Raw genomic sequence first — 17,912 nt, forward strand, 5'->3', positions numbered from 1 at the left:
CACGCATTATTTTTATTTATACAGGATGTCATCAGCGGGGCTCCATGTCACCCACATTTATGCCTGCAAAAGTATCCAACAAGACACGCCCACTGTCAAATCCCCACCTCAAGATTTTTCTAGTATTTTGCCATTCTATGCCATTGAGTTCAATTGTCGAGTAAAATAACTACATTTATTATTATTTAATAACTGAATTTACTATTTCATTATATTTAAGAGTAATAGACAGAATACATCAGAATAATAAAACTGCCCCTTTTACCCTTTTTCAACTACACCTTCCTCACCCGAACCCTCTCTAATGCTTACGACATTATCTAGGGTTGATATGGAGCTGTGGGTCGATGCTGTTATCCGACATTATTCATGGACATGTCCTAGCAATGCTGATATAGAAACATTCATAAAATGCTCAAATTGGATCCATCTGTATTAGTTTCACAGAGAAATAAATGATTGATTAATGAATATTCAGTAATGAATAAAACGCAATTTTTAGCATCACGTAAATGTCGTGCTTTTCCAGAGTGCGATAAATCCAATCCAAACATCCGCCGATGTGAATCCATCGTGCTTCCCGAACATTCTCCAGTGAGGTTACCAGCTCCTCCTGCGTGAACTGTAGGCCTAGATTAGACCTGACACTGTTTAATCCACGCTGGACCCCAGACATACGTCAGCCACAAACCGTCTGCATACGAAGTCTGTTTGGGCTCCAGATTCCTCTAAGCTCTCTGAGTCCTCCTCATGCCTGTGCTGGGTGTGTAGAGGGTCGGTGTCCTCCTCCCTCAGTGCGTCAGAGCAGCGGTAGTGCGGAAGCGGCGCAATGTTCACTTTTCAACCAAACCGAACACCTGTGACTGTCCTCTACCGCAAAAAGTGAGTCTAACTCTTCTCTCGTAAACATTCACATGAACGTCTATTAAAGATTACGGCTGAAACCGCGGTACTGAAGTTGGCTTCCTGTTCGTCGGCTTATTCTTCTGATTTTCCGGTCTACCTTAAATGGCGCGGTAGTTACTTTACGGTTCCTGAGGCGCAAGAATGTAACTACTGTGGCATTTAAGGTGGAACGGAGTGTTCAAAGAAGACGCTGGCGAATAAGAGTCAATCTCAGCTCGGAAGCAGTTGTCGCTTAGTTTAAATTTTAGCTGATTAGAAATTCCCCTTGTACGAACAGGTTCGTGGCTTTGTTTGAACGTAGCTTGTCGGCTTTAACACACTTTCATCTGCTAGTCACCGTGAAAGTTGTTCAGCAAGTTATTGATTTATAGCTTTTTTGGTTGACTTAACGTTTAATCGCTCTTTAAATTTGAATGTTTATACCATGGCACATACTATGTGTTCTGACACTGTGTGATGAGTGTGTCACAAAAATATTCAAAGTGTTATCAAATTACACATTAGCAGTCACCCAATCTATCATGTCCTTCACACTTTCCAGATTCTTCAGTTTTGTATTCCTGGAAATCCAACCTTAACAGCAAAAGAGGCAATGCAGAAGTTCACACAGCCAGTGGAAGGAAGTGTGTTTCGTCAGACTCCCAGCTGAAACACAATGGGAACTTCCTGCTTTTTCTCAGTGAGGAGAGCATCAAACTCACTTTTAGCCTGTGAACAGAGAAGAGCAGCATTTATGTCAAGCCAACTGTCCACCACGAGGAGCTTTGATTTGAAGCAATAAAAGCTTGAGGTCAACCGTGAACCTGGAAAACAGCATTTTTCACCTGTTTGGAACGGTGGGTTGGAACTTATCTGTGATGACTGAGTGTGCTGTGCTGGACAGCCTCAGTGAAGATGGCTTTCACAGCTGTGAGGGCTTTGAGGACTGGTCCACCTACAGCCCTATACACTGGAATGAGTATCAGGGGGATGGCAGCAGTTTTGGAGACTGGAATAGTTTTCATGGCAGCCTCAGCAAAAAGGTGGAACCTTCAGCTCTGTCACCTCAGGAAAGAAGTTCTGACCATAAACAAAAGGTGAGCTTTTTCAGTGTGTACCACCATGATGGGAAACCTGTTTGGCAACAACATGCAAACAAGTCTGGCCAGTCATACCACGGGCTGGTTTTGTAGATATAGACAACAGCCCCTTTCACTGTTATGATTTTGCCACTATTTCACACAGAACATTCTGTGGATATTGAATGCTAGGGGTGTGAAAAGACATCAATGCGTGATCTGAGAGTGATGATTCAGCCACATCAACTTTCAAATGTTATAATTGAACATAATCAATTATAATTCATTTTTTGGCCAAAATAAAATTGTGTCTATTTTCAAATATCTGTTGGGAGAACACCAGCAGCTTCTTTTTTGTCCGTTTACTTTAGTCTGTAATGGCTTATTGACAGCTACACATCCTTTCAGATCCACAGTGTTGTCTTCTCACTTTCCTTTGGCATCCCCCCTTGCTTTTGCAGTAGATTATCTTATATCTAATCTCAGTTGTTGTGTGTGCAGGTGGAGAATGATGACGGGGTCAGCCCCTGGATTGTGTTTCACAATTGTTTCCATGTTGAGGAGACAGTGAAAGATACTGCTGTAATGGAGATTCCACCACTGTCCCAGCTACTGCACAACTTGACACACATACCCTATGATCCACCAGCACTATCAAGGTATTACTGCAGGGAAATCTCAAATATATTGTAGCTGTCATGTCAAAGCCTCATAACTCATGCTTTTATTTACACTAAAGTACAGTTCAGTGGAAAAACAAGTTAATTACAAGTTTTAGATGATGTGACCAGGAAAATCACCAAACCGCACTGGACTGTGGTCCTCTTGGACCATAACTGATGACCACTGCTTTACACTGTGTGATCACGTCATGATTGGGCCCATTACTTTAAAATAAGTAGCTATTTATATATGAAGTTTCATGTATAAAGCTGTATAAAATGAGTTTTGTTATGACGGTGAGGGCACATTATCAACAAATGAAATGCATGTTGTGCCAGCGTCTGGTGGTGCTTCCTTTGGTGTTCTTTCATGCTTAATTCTCTCCGACATTTACCTGCCTGGTGGCACTGCCAGCGCACACCGCCATATGTTCAAGCACATGTTAAAGTTGATTTGTGGAGGCTGTGTGTGTGTGTGTGCGCGCGTGTGTGCTGCACACAGACAAAGCATTGTTGGCTCCGTTCCTGTTTCTCTCAGACCTCTGGGTTTGAGTTCAGCATGTAGTTTTGAACAGATTAACACGGACATATGTTAAGGAAACCTGTTTTTTTTTCTTTATTAGAGCTGCTTGATTTTCTTTATTATTGCTAATTATTTTGCACTCTACACATATGCAGCACTTTATATCAGAATCGTTTTGTATCAGAATCATATCAGTATTGACAGATATTTGCTTTAAAAAATATCTGCGTTAGATGTTTAAATTGGATTGATTTGATGATGTATTTATGGTAGTCAGGAAGAGCAATGCATTTCGATGATGTTGTACTACTGTGCTTAAATCTCTGCGTTTATTCATATTTCTAACCCTGAAAAAAATATCTTACTTTTCTCTGTAATGCTAATCCAGGTGGATCTAGTCCCAATTTCTACATTTTATAAATGTTTATATATCAGCATCTGCAGATATGTGCATGACAAATATTGGCATTGGCCCACAATTCCCGTATTAATGCATCCCTGATTTCTCACTCTTTCTTTGTCTCTCTCTTTCTAGAGAGGCTGCCAGCCTGTGCCATCGTCTGTTGTATAAGATGGAGTATCTGAGCCTCTTTAGTCCTAAACCCAGCTTACACTCCCACAAGCAGCTGATCAACACACTCCAACTCAAACATTCAGACATGAACACCTCACAAGTGAGTGGAGAGCGCCTAACACAATAATAAAGTCCAGACAAATGTACTTGTTTGTTCAGCAGTTCACTGATCTTGACAATTGCATCTGATGTTTGAGATGCTGATTAACATGGCAGACTGTGTAAACGGGATGCTTAAACTTTGGTTATTTAAGGTTTTTAAAGGGACAAAAGTTATTTTGATTAATATGATTTTGTTCCATATGTGTCCACTGGAGGGCACAAGAGCTTTAATGAAAGACAAATGCTCAGAGGCATGAAAATACATAATCTGCTATCATATGTTTTCAGAATGCTAATTTGCCTGACCTGGGTTTTGAGGAACCTGAAAGTTCTCCTGCTGCTCTCATCCAGACTAAGGTAGGTTTACAGAGATATTTACATGTTACAGAGTCAGATGTTCAGAGTGGTAGTGGTGATAGGTACCTGGGATTGTGGTTCCAAAATGACCAGTGAACCGATGCTTGTATTCAGGGTTTTTTATGTGTAATGTTGATAATAAACATTGTAATATAAATCATTTTTCATTCAAAGCCCTGCATGTGTCTCTACGCATTGAAAGTGCAGGGTGAGTCCAAAGTCACAGGACACCGTTTTATTTTATTTTTTATGCTGTCACAAGCCTCCACGGTGCAGTGTTGAAGGTGGTGTTTGTTGCGGATTCTCTCAGCATACACAATTTGTTTGAGATGACAACAGAGACAAAAGTCAATAATAAAATAAAACCTGACTCGCCCTGTATTTTTAAAAACTAAACCAAAATCTTATTGAAAAACCACAATAAAACTATATCTAAGGCATCATGCAGAATATTTGTAACCATTTAATGTAATGATTTCTGTGACGTAATGTTTAGTGACAAACTCTTCAGATGTCTGGTTCCTATCACCACCACTGTGAGCAATTCTGACTCGAATATAGAATGGCACATTTCACATCAATCGTCTCTGAATGACTGTCTGCATCTTAATGATTAACCTTTGCAGAGAAAAAAAGTAACAAACTGCATTGCTTGGTGAAAATTTTGTTTATTATTAACACATGATTATTTATCAATCATTAGTGCATTTTATCATATTGCATTTTGTCAGGGTTTATTCAATAATAACTTCATCATGATGGGGATAAAGGGGCTAAAGGCATGACACAAAGCAGTAAATCAATTCAAGTAAGTTAATCAAAGTGTAACTTTTTCACTAACCTCTGGCCTGTTTCTGTGTCTGTAGCTAATGGCACCAATTCGGTGTCAGAATAAACCAGGATATCTCTACCAGATCTCACCCCAGTGGTTCAGCCAGTACAGTTTGAGACTTCTGCCCCATCAGAACAAGCAAGACCTGCTACAATGAACTTAATACACCACACTATGCACCTACTGCAAAATACTCACAGTATATCCGCTCAGGGAAGATTTTCTGACAAAACAAAAAGATAGAAAAACAGTTACATACAGTACTACTTGCACAATAATGGATTTATTTGTTGAACTGCGATTATATTGTTACAAGCTACTTAAGGAATAAGCTGTTACACTGACCTGAGAATTTTCTAAGCGTATTCATCCACTTTATACATTTATATGAAAGAATCACTATTAACAGAGAAATGTGGCCCAGGCTTGTGTGTATCCACAAAAAGTTCTTCGACAATAAACAGAACAGAATGAGTGAAACACAAGGGTCCGATTGAGCCATGACAAATTCCCAAATGTGTGGAAATTAAGCAGCCTCAGTTTGGAATGGAATGGAGTGCGATCTGACTGTCTGTAGTCCGGCAGGTAATATGCTTTAGTAAGTTCAGGTCTAGTCTAGTTATCCTCTTTTTAGTTTCACTATCAGAAGCCCTCAACTCCTCAAAGATATGTCTGCTTACTAGAAATGCTGTCTTTGGAATTGAATATAGTGGGGTATGATTGCATGGCTCCCATCATGTGCCTGTCACCACCAACTCCCACCAACCCTCCACCTAGATCAGTGTTTTCGAATCCTATTCCTGGAGGTACGCTGTCCTGCACATTTTAGTGTTTTTCCTGCTTTAACACACTCTCTTCAACACAGGAAGAGGTTGTTAATGAGCTGTTCAGTTGGATTAAGTGTGTAAGGAACAGGCAAAAAACTTAAATGTGTAAGTGTGTCTCCTAGACCAGGGTAGGGAAACAGTGGCCTACATGGTCAATCAATCAGATAAGTCCCTGCAGTGAGTGTGTTAGCTAGCTAGCTAATCTCAAACTAATCTACTCTAACATCTGTCATTAGATATTAGACTCGATTAGATCTATTATCACATAATAGAATCTATTATGTTATCGCATGAGTCACTGTTTGTTTAGATCATACCATTTGTTACTGTTATTTGCTAGAAAAAATGAGAGCTAGGATCAAAGATATGAACCAGAGACACAGAACACATTTATATATACAAATATATCTATCATTTTTTTCTACAATGCTGCCTGGACTCACAGAGAACTGAAGAAGCAAAAACATTTGCTTACTTGAAAATTACTTGGGCTTTATGTAATATTTGTGGAACAAAGATATGTATTTATATAAGTTATACTAAGTCTTAACATTGTAGGTCAATATATTAAGGCTATGGTTTGTATTAATAAGCTTACCTGAATGTTACAATTTTGCAGTTTTGCTTAAGTCAGCTTGCAAGATGTGAATAATGACTTTGAAACATTCTGTATACACTGTGGACAACTCTTAAGGTGGATGGTATTTCTTCAAAAAGCAGAATAATTGCAAAATAAAAAGAATTCAAAGGCTTGTTACTTGTGTGTGTAAACATTTATTGAACATAAAAGTCAGAAAATGAAAAGCACATGTTTGTAAGCTGCAGTTTGTCACTTGCAACACCTGCTGGACAAAAATGTAAAAGGTAATCACTTAACCATTTTAACTCAAATTCAATTACAATGACCACAACTGGTAGTTTGTTTGGATGTTTATTGTTAGGTAAACTCAGAAATGTAACGATATTACATTTGGTGCCATTGTAAATAGTAAATGAAACACTTACTACTTGCTCAGCCTACATCATAAGCGTGGTACATGGTATGAGTCTTTGTTCCACAGCTTGCAGTTTAATTGCTTTGTGGCAATGTATTGTACAAAAACCGCACTAAACTGTTCTAAACCTATAGAGATAATAATGTAAAGCAAAATCATTTGTTTGCTCAAGCATGATGCACATTGCAGTTTCCCCATATGTAGAAAAGGTAAACAGTTCTTGATTGATGTTAAAATACATAATCATTCTTTATCTATTCTCTGTGATTTATATGAAAAATAAAATGCAGTAACCCAACAAAAATCACAATTTACATAGTGTATATGCAAATGTGTATACCTGGCATATACAAGATTCATAAAACTATAAAACAGTTAATCAGTGCAGAGCTCACTACACACTCTTATTCCCAACAACACCACTGCCCCCATGTCTCTCTCTCTCCATTTTTCTTTTCCCTCGCCTCCTGTCATTCCTTAGCAGCACAGCTAGCAGTCAGAGTGAATTCGAAGTCGATTTTTCAAATGTATTTTTTAAATGTATTTGACTAATACAGCAATTCTGAAAGACATTTTAGTGTTGGAATGCATTTGCAATGAGTTTAAAAATATTTTAAATATATAAAAAGATAGGTCCATATTTTTTCTACACGGGTTAATCACTTACGATAACTTGCTATTTACCGTTAACAAGAGTCTATATGTTAACGTTACGCAAAGAGGTAGTGTGCACAGTTAGAAGAACCTATAAGTTATAATGCTATATATTATCCCATATTATTAAAAGCCTACACATGCTACCTATAAGAAAAGCTGTGTATTAAAGAAAAAAATATTGCATCTAAAATCACACATTATATAAAATCTATGTGAAAATATCTCTTCATTGTATATCCAAAATTATGAATCAATAATATATTTTGATTTTACATTCTTGAGGGTGACTTCCAAAGTTTTGTTTTATTTCTGCATAATTCAATTGTTGTAATGTGAACAAAGTCATTCTAAATGACCTGAAGTACTCTAGTCCTCTAAGTACTCCTCCCATTAAATTGGTGTGGAATAATAATCTGCATGAGTTTCTGATTCATCTGCACCATGGCCGGATCCTTTGGATTTCACTTTGGTGGTCAGTAAAGTGGTCAAGTTATTTCTTTAAACCAAGCCCACTAATACTTCCATTATGTCATTTAGGTCTGTGGGGCTGCACTGCATAGAGCTTGCTGAGGGACAATCTGGGAGATCTTTGGTTTCCTCATCTCCACCAAACAAGTGGCTCACACTGCAGAACACACAGGTCATGAAAGAGGACATTTCTGAAGAATCATACATGGATGTGTCAATGTCATCAAAGATATCATCTAAGGCCAGGTCAGTCAGATAGCCCTGAGTGTTCCCTGCTTCAGGAAGGGACATCAGACCAATCAAACTGTCTGTAAAGACTTTGTCCGTGAAAGGAGTGGAAGTTGAAGAAGTGATAAAACCAGAGGGAAAGAAGGACACATCCATCTCAATTTCTACCTCCTCTGCACACCTGGAACAGGTCAGATCTACACCCCCTCGGTCCATGTCACTCAAGGTGGGGATGCAATCAGGAGGCTGGAGCTGAGATTCAGATGTACGAAGGGGCATGGCCATCTGAGACTGGGATATTTGTCTGCTGCAGAGATTTTCTGGTGGGCCTTCCTGGGTCATCTCCCTCTGGATGTGTCTCATGGTGTTGGCTAGGAGAACAGAGCGATGGAGGCTGGGCACCTGGCTGCCCTGCAGCTTATCCAGGCACAGGCTGAGCACCAGCTCCCTCTCATGCACATAACAGTCAACTGAGCTCCAGCTCTGGCCATCTTTGTTTTCCACCATCACCTCCTCCAAGAAACTGGTGTTACACCTGACACTGTTGCACATAAATCTGAAAGCAAATCAGATGCATTTTAGGGCTGAATTCAGTGGCTCATTGTCAGTATTGTCAGTTAGTATAATCTACACTAATCAACCACAATATTAAAAGCAGCACTGCTGGGTCTGATGCACTCATACCAGTGCAACACACCAACACCCCACCATTACACCAGTGTCACTGCAGTAATGAGAATGATCCACTACCCGATAACACCTGCTCTGTGATGGTTATATGGGGTCCTGACCATTGAAGAACAGAGTGAAAGGTGGTTAGCAAAGTATGCAGAATATCAGATGAACTAAAGTCTGTGACTGTAGAACTACAAAATGCACCTATATGGCAGGCGAAGCTGATAAAATGGACATTGAGTGCAGGAAAACAGGTGGTTTTAACATTATGGCTGATCAGTGTATGGAAGCCCACTGTGTTCCTCTGGGGCAGAAGACTAGCTTTCTAAGAACTCAAACATATAGTTTAACAGAAGTGTGGAGAAGATCTTTACAAAATGAAATGGCTGGGAGACCCAAAGAGTGTTTAAGGGCAATGCCACCATTCTTTGCAAATTTCATCATTAATGTAAACACTCACTCGGTGCATTCTGCTGTGAAACGTGCCTTTCTGGAGAAACTGAGTTAGAACAGTTCACCATGGTGGTGATACTAACTAGACATACCTCTAAAAGCTATCTTACATAATGTTATTACTCAAAAAGGTTATGAATACCACTGCCTAATGCCTGGAATGTTGTTTTACGATAGTATTGAAGAAGGTTTTGGCCTAAAATATATCTTTAAATACTTTCATGGCAGAGAGGTACATACCGGGCACTGTAAGAAAAAAAAAACAGTACCTAAAGAAAACTCCTTTCAGATTTTCTGATTACTACTATTTTGCCATTATGAATATAACAACCCAGAAGACACTGGTTGTTTAATGATGGATCTGACTAAGTAGGGCCCTTCCTGGATGATGGGCCCTCCAAAAGCTGAAATAAATTTATTTTGGTTCCCAGTTTTGACAGAGTCTGTTATTACAGAAATAAACAGTGACACTGCATTTTCCTTTTAGGTCATGCCTGTTGTTGTTTCACTGATTGTCTCTCTGAACAGTAAGTGTGTAGCAAGGTAAGTTTGCGAGCTAACCAGCCATTAGCTACATTTGCCATATGTAACAAGCACAAGCTGATAAAGAAGCACTGTACTGTCCCCGTAGCTCAATATGTGGTGCTACGCCCCTGCCTGGCTGCAGATATCGCGACCCCAGTCCTCACCACTGTGAAATCTCAGTCGTTACTCTACAAGGCACAATTTCACACCAAATCACTCTGAATGATTTTGATTACATCTCAACGATTTCATTCACTGTGCAGTTTTTTAAAACGCCTAAATCACTCTTTCACAGGGCCAGTAAGCGTCTTTTCTTATCTACGTTTCAAAATGACCGCTGACCTTTAAAGCTCTGCGCAGCGTGCGGAAGAGGAATGTTACAGCGCTGACCAGCACGGTCAGTTTCTCTTTGTAAAACTACTGCTGTCGAGCGGTTGTTGATGCAGCACGGTGAACCTACACCGTGGTCCAAACACGTCGCCTGCAACCAAACCCCCAAAGCCTACAGACAGGACAGAGCTTTAACTCTGACACTTCGAGCTTACCTTTAGCACTGAGAGACTCCCGCTGACGAGGACGTTCACTCTCCAATTTCCAGCTCATGTTCAGTCTGTTTCGATCATCAGTAGGTCCTGAGAGGCTCCAGCAATACCTCGCGCTAAGCCTGCTGAGCTAAAGAGCGAATGAAGTAATTAACTGAAATGGTTCTCGTTCTTCCACTTTATCTCCAGTCACTGCTACCGCAGCGAAGCTCACAAAGCCATGACCGACCGCGCAGCACCCTGAACTCGCAGACGGAGCGGGACCGTGTACGAGTGTTGGAAGCAGAACGGGCGTGGTTTCGTTACGTCATTTGCCAAGAGGTCACTTATTGGTTGGTCCGTCCGGGCGCGAGTGGTTTCCGCCCCAGAGCTCAGAAAGTAAGTGGTAAACAAGACTCACGAGGCTCTAAATGTGCCCTCAGTGAAGAGCCTCCCTCTGCGAAGGCAGTTACTTCAGCTGCTGAAGGGAAGTTTTCAGTGCCACCAATCTGTGAAATAAATAACAGCTTTATAACGTGGTCACGTGTGAAATGTGCCGTTTTTTCAATACTTGACTTTAATCTTGGAAAGCAATCCCACTATTACATTGTTAATGTACCTGGTTCCGTTCCTGTCGCCATGGAGACCACGCTAATACGGTGTTCTGAATCAAAGGAAACATGTTTGCATTTAACACTAGAAGTCCCAGAGATTTCAACCTACCCCCTGAAGTCCTGAAAGTGGGTCAAAAGACCCTTAGTCCAAACTGATGACTCTGATGGCTCCAATTAGCATCCTTTCATTTGTAAATGTGGCCATTACCTGAGGAATCTGCAGGGGGACCCACAGCCTGCCTACACACAAACACCTCTCATCCCCCTCTGCCCAAATTCTACAGACAGGCCTGAGTGAGCTTGTTTCAAGAAACATACAAGAATTGGCAGCAAGATTATTCACAGGAAAAAAAATCTTACAAAATCAATAGACACATTGCAATTTACATATATGCATAACTTACTTTATATACTTGAATTCTATTTACTTCATATCTTAGTCCTTAGTCAAAACATGAAAAATATTTCTCATTCCTTTCTTTTTATTTTCTTTTTGTCGTCCAATACGTTTTTTATTACTCAACATATTTTATGCTCACATATTCTTTCCCCTTTTGTTCTTTTCTTTTCTTTTTCTTTTCTTCACAAAAAATACAAGGTTTTGTCTATTCATTCTTTTAATTTTTTTATTTTACCTTTTTCTTCTCCTTCTTCCCTTCCATTTCCTTCTTTCTTTTCTCTACATTGTTACATGTATGTATATATGAATATTATTTGAAAACTGTTTGACCATGCTGGCTAGCAAAATAAGCTGGCCAATAATAATATATGCTGGCTAATAAAAAAAGCAGGTGAAGAAAAAGTTAAAAATAAAAATTTAAAAGAATAAATAGACAAAACCTTTTATTTATTTTTTTAAGAAAAGAAGGATAAGGATGAAAACTGTTTGACCAAAATACAGAAACATAGATTAACTGGGGGTAGGTTGAATAGTGTGTTACCTGCAAGCCTATGCATGCCAAAAGAGGACTGATAGTGCTCTAATGGTTAGGTAGAAGGAGGGGGCATGTCCTGAGCATGGTGGCATGGTGGTGCACATTTTGAACAAATAAAAGTTGATTTAAATTAAAGTTGATCTTTTTTTTTCAATTGGTTTGGCTCATTTCTTGAAACCGAGGTGACATTCTCAAAACAGAGAGATAACTTCAGGTAGCAATTTAGAGCAAAGCTCTTTAAAATTATGTCGACCTTTATTAACATGAGATATTCTGATGTAATGACAAGCACTTTTGTAAGTCGCTCTGGATAAGAGCGTCTGCTAAATGCCATAAATGTAAATGTAAAACACCATGTGAAACACAGCTCAAGAGACTTTTTTGGGCATTTTGAGGGAACTGACAATTTGTATAAAACACATATTTTCTTTTGAAGCATACATAAAGTGTATGGGGGAGATGTGACCTTTCGCTGTTGATCTGTGATGTTGTGCTGCATTATACAGGTCATTTTGCCAAATGTACATATAGTTTGCAAAACATACAATCTGTTTCAAGAAATATGCAAAAGTTTTTAAAAAAGATGTGGAAGAAGTGGGTTCAAAATGACAGTCTAGAAAAAGAAAACAAATTAATTGTGTTGATCCACCTCAACCTCTTGCAAAAGGGTGTAAGCAAAAGAATGTAAGTTGCTCCTGAGTGTCTGTCCACCCCCCAGCTGCATTGTTATGCAGGGGACATGCATAAGGTTGCTAACACCTTAGCAAATTTGCATGCAGCCTTTTGTGCTGTGGGGGATAAATAGGTGACTGCTTCACCTATTTTGTTCACAAGAAACAAAATGCAGAGAAGGTTTACCACTCAACAGGCATTGGAACGGATCCTGAGTAACACCAACCCTTGTGACTCAGATGGAGAAGACATAGTCCTTCAACCGGATTCGGACTCTGAGCTGTCTTCAGGTTAGATTTCTCAAATTACCTATTTCCATTTCCATTACCTATTTCTATTTCCAAAACAAAATGTTAATTTTTAATTATTTATCTTGCAGATGAGGAGACTCCTCCTCTACCAAAAAAGAGAGCTCGGTTGGCGAGTGAGCCGACAGAGACCGCAAAAGATGGTACAGTGTGGCATGAAGAACAAGTGGGGAAACGTCTCCATTTCACCCCAATAGAACCGTACCCTACAGATGGAGAGCCAAGAGCTAGTGTCCGGAGTCGCCTTCAGAGCTTCCTCTGTTTAATCACTCTTGACATGCTTCGTAGCATTCAAGAATGGACGACACAACATGCACGTCACACGGAGCAGGTGGACTGGTTCATGGATCTCCCAGAACTAATGGCATTTATTTCAGTCATTATCTTGAGGGGGGTGATCAAGGTTCCATCACTACCTCACAGCTGGTCAGCAAACCGTGCAAACCCAAGGATCATTGCAACTATGGCCCGAAACCGCTTCCAAGACATCATGCAACACCTACGCTTTGATGACATGTTCACACGCAGTGAGTGTTCACACGCAGTGAGCGAGTGGAGACCGATAAGTTTGCTGCAATCTCTGATGTGTGGAGATCATTTGTCACCAACTGCATCGCATCCTACAACCCTGGTCGACACATCACTATTGATGAACAGCTTTCTGTTCTCAATGGCAAACAACAACCTCCTGTGGTGCGCCAGTAATCTAAAAAAGCTAAAATCCTTCAGGTCACTCGACCCGTCTCTGGGTTCCAGAGGTAGAAATGTTAAATGACCCCTCTCTGGGACTTCTAGTGTTAAAAGTTCCCGGTTTACTGTGTCTGGACTGAGACACACTCTTTCTAAAACTGCAGTGTGATCGCAGCTGAGCCTCAGTTGTTTCCTGTCACCTGTCGGGATTCGCAGCGCTCTGTCTCTCATGATCCCAACGCGGATCTTTTACGTGCTATGCAAGCTTTCGAGTCCGGTGTCCCCTCTCCCTCTCAGCGCATAGGAGTCAAGTTGTGCCCTGTCCTTTGGTGACTGTTATCCAGGCGGAGAGCACCTAGCTGGAGTTATAACGGTGCAGCCGCTAGCTAACCTAACGTTACATCATTCAAGTTACGTTAAGTGTCTTATTAGCTAGACAGGTTGCTTGCTAGGTAGCTTGTTTGAATGTTATTGAGGGAGATAAGGCTAGCCTTACAGTGGAGTAGCTTACATGTATACTAACATTACTTTTGGCGTTACTGGTGGCTACATTGTACAGTCCTGTTAGAACATTTAGCAACATCTAACGTTATGTATAAAAAAGCTAGGTTAACATTAGCGCTAGCCCTTAATGATAACGTTATTTCTGTAAGTTGTCCACAACTAATTGCAAGTGCTCACAGCTGCAGTAGCTAAGTTTAGTTTATATATACATACATACATACATAGCTAGCTACTTTTGGCGTTACTGGTGGCTGAGTTGCACAGTCCTGTTAGGCAGCCCTTAGCCCCAATGTTACCGCTGTAAGCAGTTTAAAAATCACTGCACAGAAATTTCACCCTCACTTTATCACAGAAAAATTCCCAAAAAAGGTAACACTCATTTATACAATATTTAAAATAAAACATAGAAATCGTTTTTATATGATGATTCAATGCTTTTTTTGTGAATAATATTAGCGTTAACATTTACCCTGATTGTCCCACAGAATTCTAGTGTTTCTTCACTTTTATCTTTGTTCTGCTGATTTTCAGTCAATCGTGCATGTAGGAAAGTCGCACTACTCAAAGGAATTGTGCAATTTTCACTTATATGTATTTGAAACATACAGTAGGTCAAAGTTTTAGGCACCTGATCAAATTTAATTTAATCCTTTGGGGTCCAAGAACTTTAGATTCAGTGTTTTTATATTTGATTTTCAGTTTTTGTGTCCAATACAGTGCAGAAATACGGTTCAGGCATTTCCTGAATCTGTGAAGTCTGCTTTTTCGATTCCATCTAATTGGTGGTACTTTGTTCATCTAATCGGTGGGTAATCAGTGCTTCATTATGTTAAATCAAGTGTGCTGGTGATAAAATTGAACAAATCTATGCAATGGCTGGGGCATCCAGGAGAAATCTGGAGTTAAGATTCTTCAAACTAGCTCACAAAATGTCTCCTTTAAAATTTTTACGTTATTTATGGTTGTGTGTTCTAATGATGTTTTTACATTTACATTTAAGGCATTTAGCAGATGCTCTTGTTCCGAGCGACTTACACAAGTGCTTTGTTGACCACTCGGAATATATTCAGCTAACTACAAATAAGTTACACTTCAGAGTGCCTTTGTGCTAAGAAACAAAAGCTAGTTCTGACACCTAGAAAGGATAGAAAATACAGAATTAAGACATAGCATAAAGGCAAAACAGTACAATTCAATAAGCGCTAGGTAGGTGATACTTGTGATAAGTGTTTCACAAAGAGATGGGTCTTCAGTCAGTGTCTGAAGACAGTAAGGGACTCCGCTGTTCAGATTTTTGATCAAGTTTTCTGCACCACTTTTTTTTACCAGGACAGTGAAGAGAATTAATGTTTGTCTTCCACACATCTTAAAGTATATCAGGTCAAGCCAAGCCTTTTTGAATTTCAAAGAGCTCAAGGTTACAGACCAGTTTTTGGCCAATGCCATCCGGAAGGCAGATGCTGGTCAATTTTTGACATTGTGGGCAAGCCTTTGAAAAAGAGACGATTTATAGACTGCAAGAAGAAAGTGGTAGTAGTCGGTAGCTGCTGATATGGGAGCTGTCACGCGTAGGCTGCTTCAGGATGGGTACCACCCTGGCAGTCTTGAACACAGATGGAACATGACATGATGACAAGGAGCTGTTTATGACAGAAGTGATGAAGGGAAGTAGGTCCAGGGAGATTGACTGGAGCAGTGTGGATGGAATCCAGTGGGCAAGTCAAAGTTTATTTATATAGTGCTTTTTACAACAGGTGTTATCACAAAACAGCTTTACAGAAAAATCCAGGTCCGAACCTCTATGAGCAAGCCAGGTATCTGAGGTTAGACTTGGCTGGGGGTTGCATTGCTGGATGTCAGTGGCTATACAATGTCATCTGTGTAAAGAGAAGAAAAACATTAGCAAACTAAGAGCAAGAGGATGAGGATTGATTGGAGGAATGGAGACATAAGAAAAAGACTAGTGGATTCTATTAAACTTCTTAAAGAAAGCGATTGAATCCACTGTGGCAAGAGACGTAGGCTGTGCAGGAGAGGGATGGCTGAGAAAGGAAGAGAAAATGTTGAAGAGCTTGCAGGCGTCAGGTGCTGAGGCTTCCAGCTTCCCTTTGTAGAAAAATTATTTTACAGCAGCTACTTTGAATGAGAACTTTGAAAGGAGAGATTGGTAAGAGCAGTGATGAGAGTCAAGTGGAATTTCCTCACATTCTCTCAGTCACTCCTGGTACTCCTGGGAAGATTTTGCTGGCCACAGAGGACACAGAAAGTTAATTGAAGTGAAGGGTGAAGAAAGGACAGTATCTGTAGCTGTATCCATGCAGAGAGAAGAAAATGAGACAGGGTGCAGAAAGGTAGTTAGGATGGTTGAAACAAGGGTTAAGGGAGGGATGGAATGCAAGTTGCAGTGAGTGAAGGAAGAACATAAAGGGGTGAGGTAGACAGAAAGAGCAGGGAGGGAGAGTGTGAAAGTCTAAAAGTGATGACCTGAGAAGTGGAAGAGGTCACTGTGATACGTTTTTACAAGTGAAAACACTGCCAAGGTAAATAGCTTTAAATAAGGTGCTGAGGTGCCTTGTTTCATAGTACTGTATAAATTTAGTAAAATGTAGAGATCTATGGGAATAAAGGATCATAAGATGTTTACTTAGACTTTATGTTAGACTTTTTTTTTTAGACTTTTTGTTCCTTGTTGCACCGTGTTGTTCCTGGAGGAACGTAATTTCACTCCACTGTTGAAAGGGGGGGGAGACCCTTCCTAACAACTGTGTACTTGTACATAGATGGAATGACAATAAAAGCCTCTTGACTTGACTTGATTTGCCTTGAAATGTGAAATAAAAATAAGTTCTCTGAGTGACATGTCTCTGACCTCATATATTTACACTATTCGAACAAGGACATTTTTTGTGTTTTTTGCATATTGTGTAACTTCGTTAATGAAGAAAATCTATAATACTTCCAGATTTTTTTGTCTAATCCTTGTTTATGGTAATTAAGAGGTATGTAGTCTCTAAACGTTTTACCTAAAAATGCAAACCTTATTCTTGCCTGTTGAGTTAAATTAAATTGTTGATATATGTTACATTTATATCTTTGCATTTTTAGATTATTTTAACAGAACACTGAAGCAGTTTCCCTTAAATTATGAAGAACATGAGGAACAAATGGTGATGGTAGCCAGCCATTGTTAACTATCACCAGGTAGATCAATGCAGTTAGCCCTTACTGCGAGCTGGCTAGCCACTTGAGTTTCATATGGCAACATTTGTGGTTAGAATGATAAGCTGTTATTAATTCCTGCTGGTGTGCTCTTCACATACGAGAAGAATACATGTGATTGGCCAATTGGCAACTGCCATTGATCAACTAGCAGCCTCCACTGACCAATTGGCTGCCGTTTCCTGCTGCCAGCTGCCAGTTAGACTGAAGCCTTAGAGGGAAAATATATTACAAAAACATCACACACACAGATCCAATTAATTGGACAAGACGGTTATGTCGATAACAATTGAAGGCAAAATAGACAGACAGCTAAAAGATGGATAGTTACAGTAAGAGAAATCATAAATAAGCCATTAAGAAAGAAGCCTAAAGATCTAAACAGAAGACAGGCTATTCTGAATAAACACTATTTATATGGTCGCTAGGAGTCGCTATTTACTTCATATCACTTAATAGTAATAATAATAATTCTACAGAGGGCGGCATTATGTGCACTGCTGGTGTGTGGGGTGGTATGTCATTCAACAACTTTTCCGTGCACACCTCTGAGGTAAAAATGCTTTTCCTATCATTTTCATGTCCTGCCATTTTATTATTCAGACCG

General features: G+C 39.8%; 2 protein-coding genes across 3 annotated transcripts; one reads left to right on the forward strand and one right to left on the reverse strand.

Moving 5' to 3' along the window:
* Nucleotides 1-485: 485 nt before the first annotated feature.
* si:dkey-229e3.2 lies at nucleotides 486-6,598 on the forward strand. 2 transcript variants are annotated; one of them, XM_017694536.2, is made up of 6 exons: nucleotides 486-882; nucleotides 1,448-1,982; nucleotides 2,466-2,623; nucleotides 3,685-3,823; nucleotides 4,114-4,182; nucleotides 5,049-6,598. In XM_017694536.2, exons 2-6 carry the CDS (start codon nucleotides 1,764-1,766, stop codon nucleotides 5,169-5,171), a joined length of 708 nt encoding a protein of 235 aa, XP_017550025.1. In that variant the 5' UTR covers nucleotides 486-882; nucleotides 1,448-1,763; the 3' UTR covers nucleotides 5,172-6,598. The 2 variants fall into 2 exon arrangements, with proteins under 2 accessions (XP_017550025.1, XP_017550026.1); XM_017694537.2 differs by lacking the exon at nucleotides 486-882 and adding an exon at nucleotides 1,103-1,183.
* On the reverse strand, nucleotides 6,596-10,668 carry LOC108425673 (SERTA domain-containing protein 2-like). The gene is made up of 2 exons (XM_017694535.2): nucleotides 10,388-10,668; nucleotides 6,596-8,745 (listed from the first exon to the last, which is right to left on the reverse strand). The coding sequence occupies exon 2, from the start codon at nucleotides 8,739-8,741 to the stop codon at nucleotides 7,992-7,994; it is 750 nt and encodes a 249-aa protein (XP_017550024.1). The 5' UTR covers nucleotides 8,742-8,745; nucleotides 10,388-10,668; the 3' UTR covers nucleotides 6,596-7,991.
* Between the last annotated feature and the right edge of the window lie 7,244 nt (nucleotides 10,669-17,912).

Source organism: Pygocentrus nattereri, chromosome 10 (genome assembly GCF_015220715.1).
Source record: "Pygocentrus nattereri isolate fPygNat1 chromosome 10, fPygNat1.pri, whole genome shotgun sequence".
In the NCBI taxonomy this organism is placed as follows: Eukaryota; Metazoa; Chordata; class Actinopteri; order Characiformes; family Serrasalmidae; genus Pygocentrus; species Pygocentrus nattereri.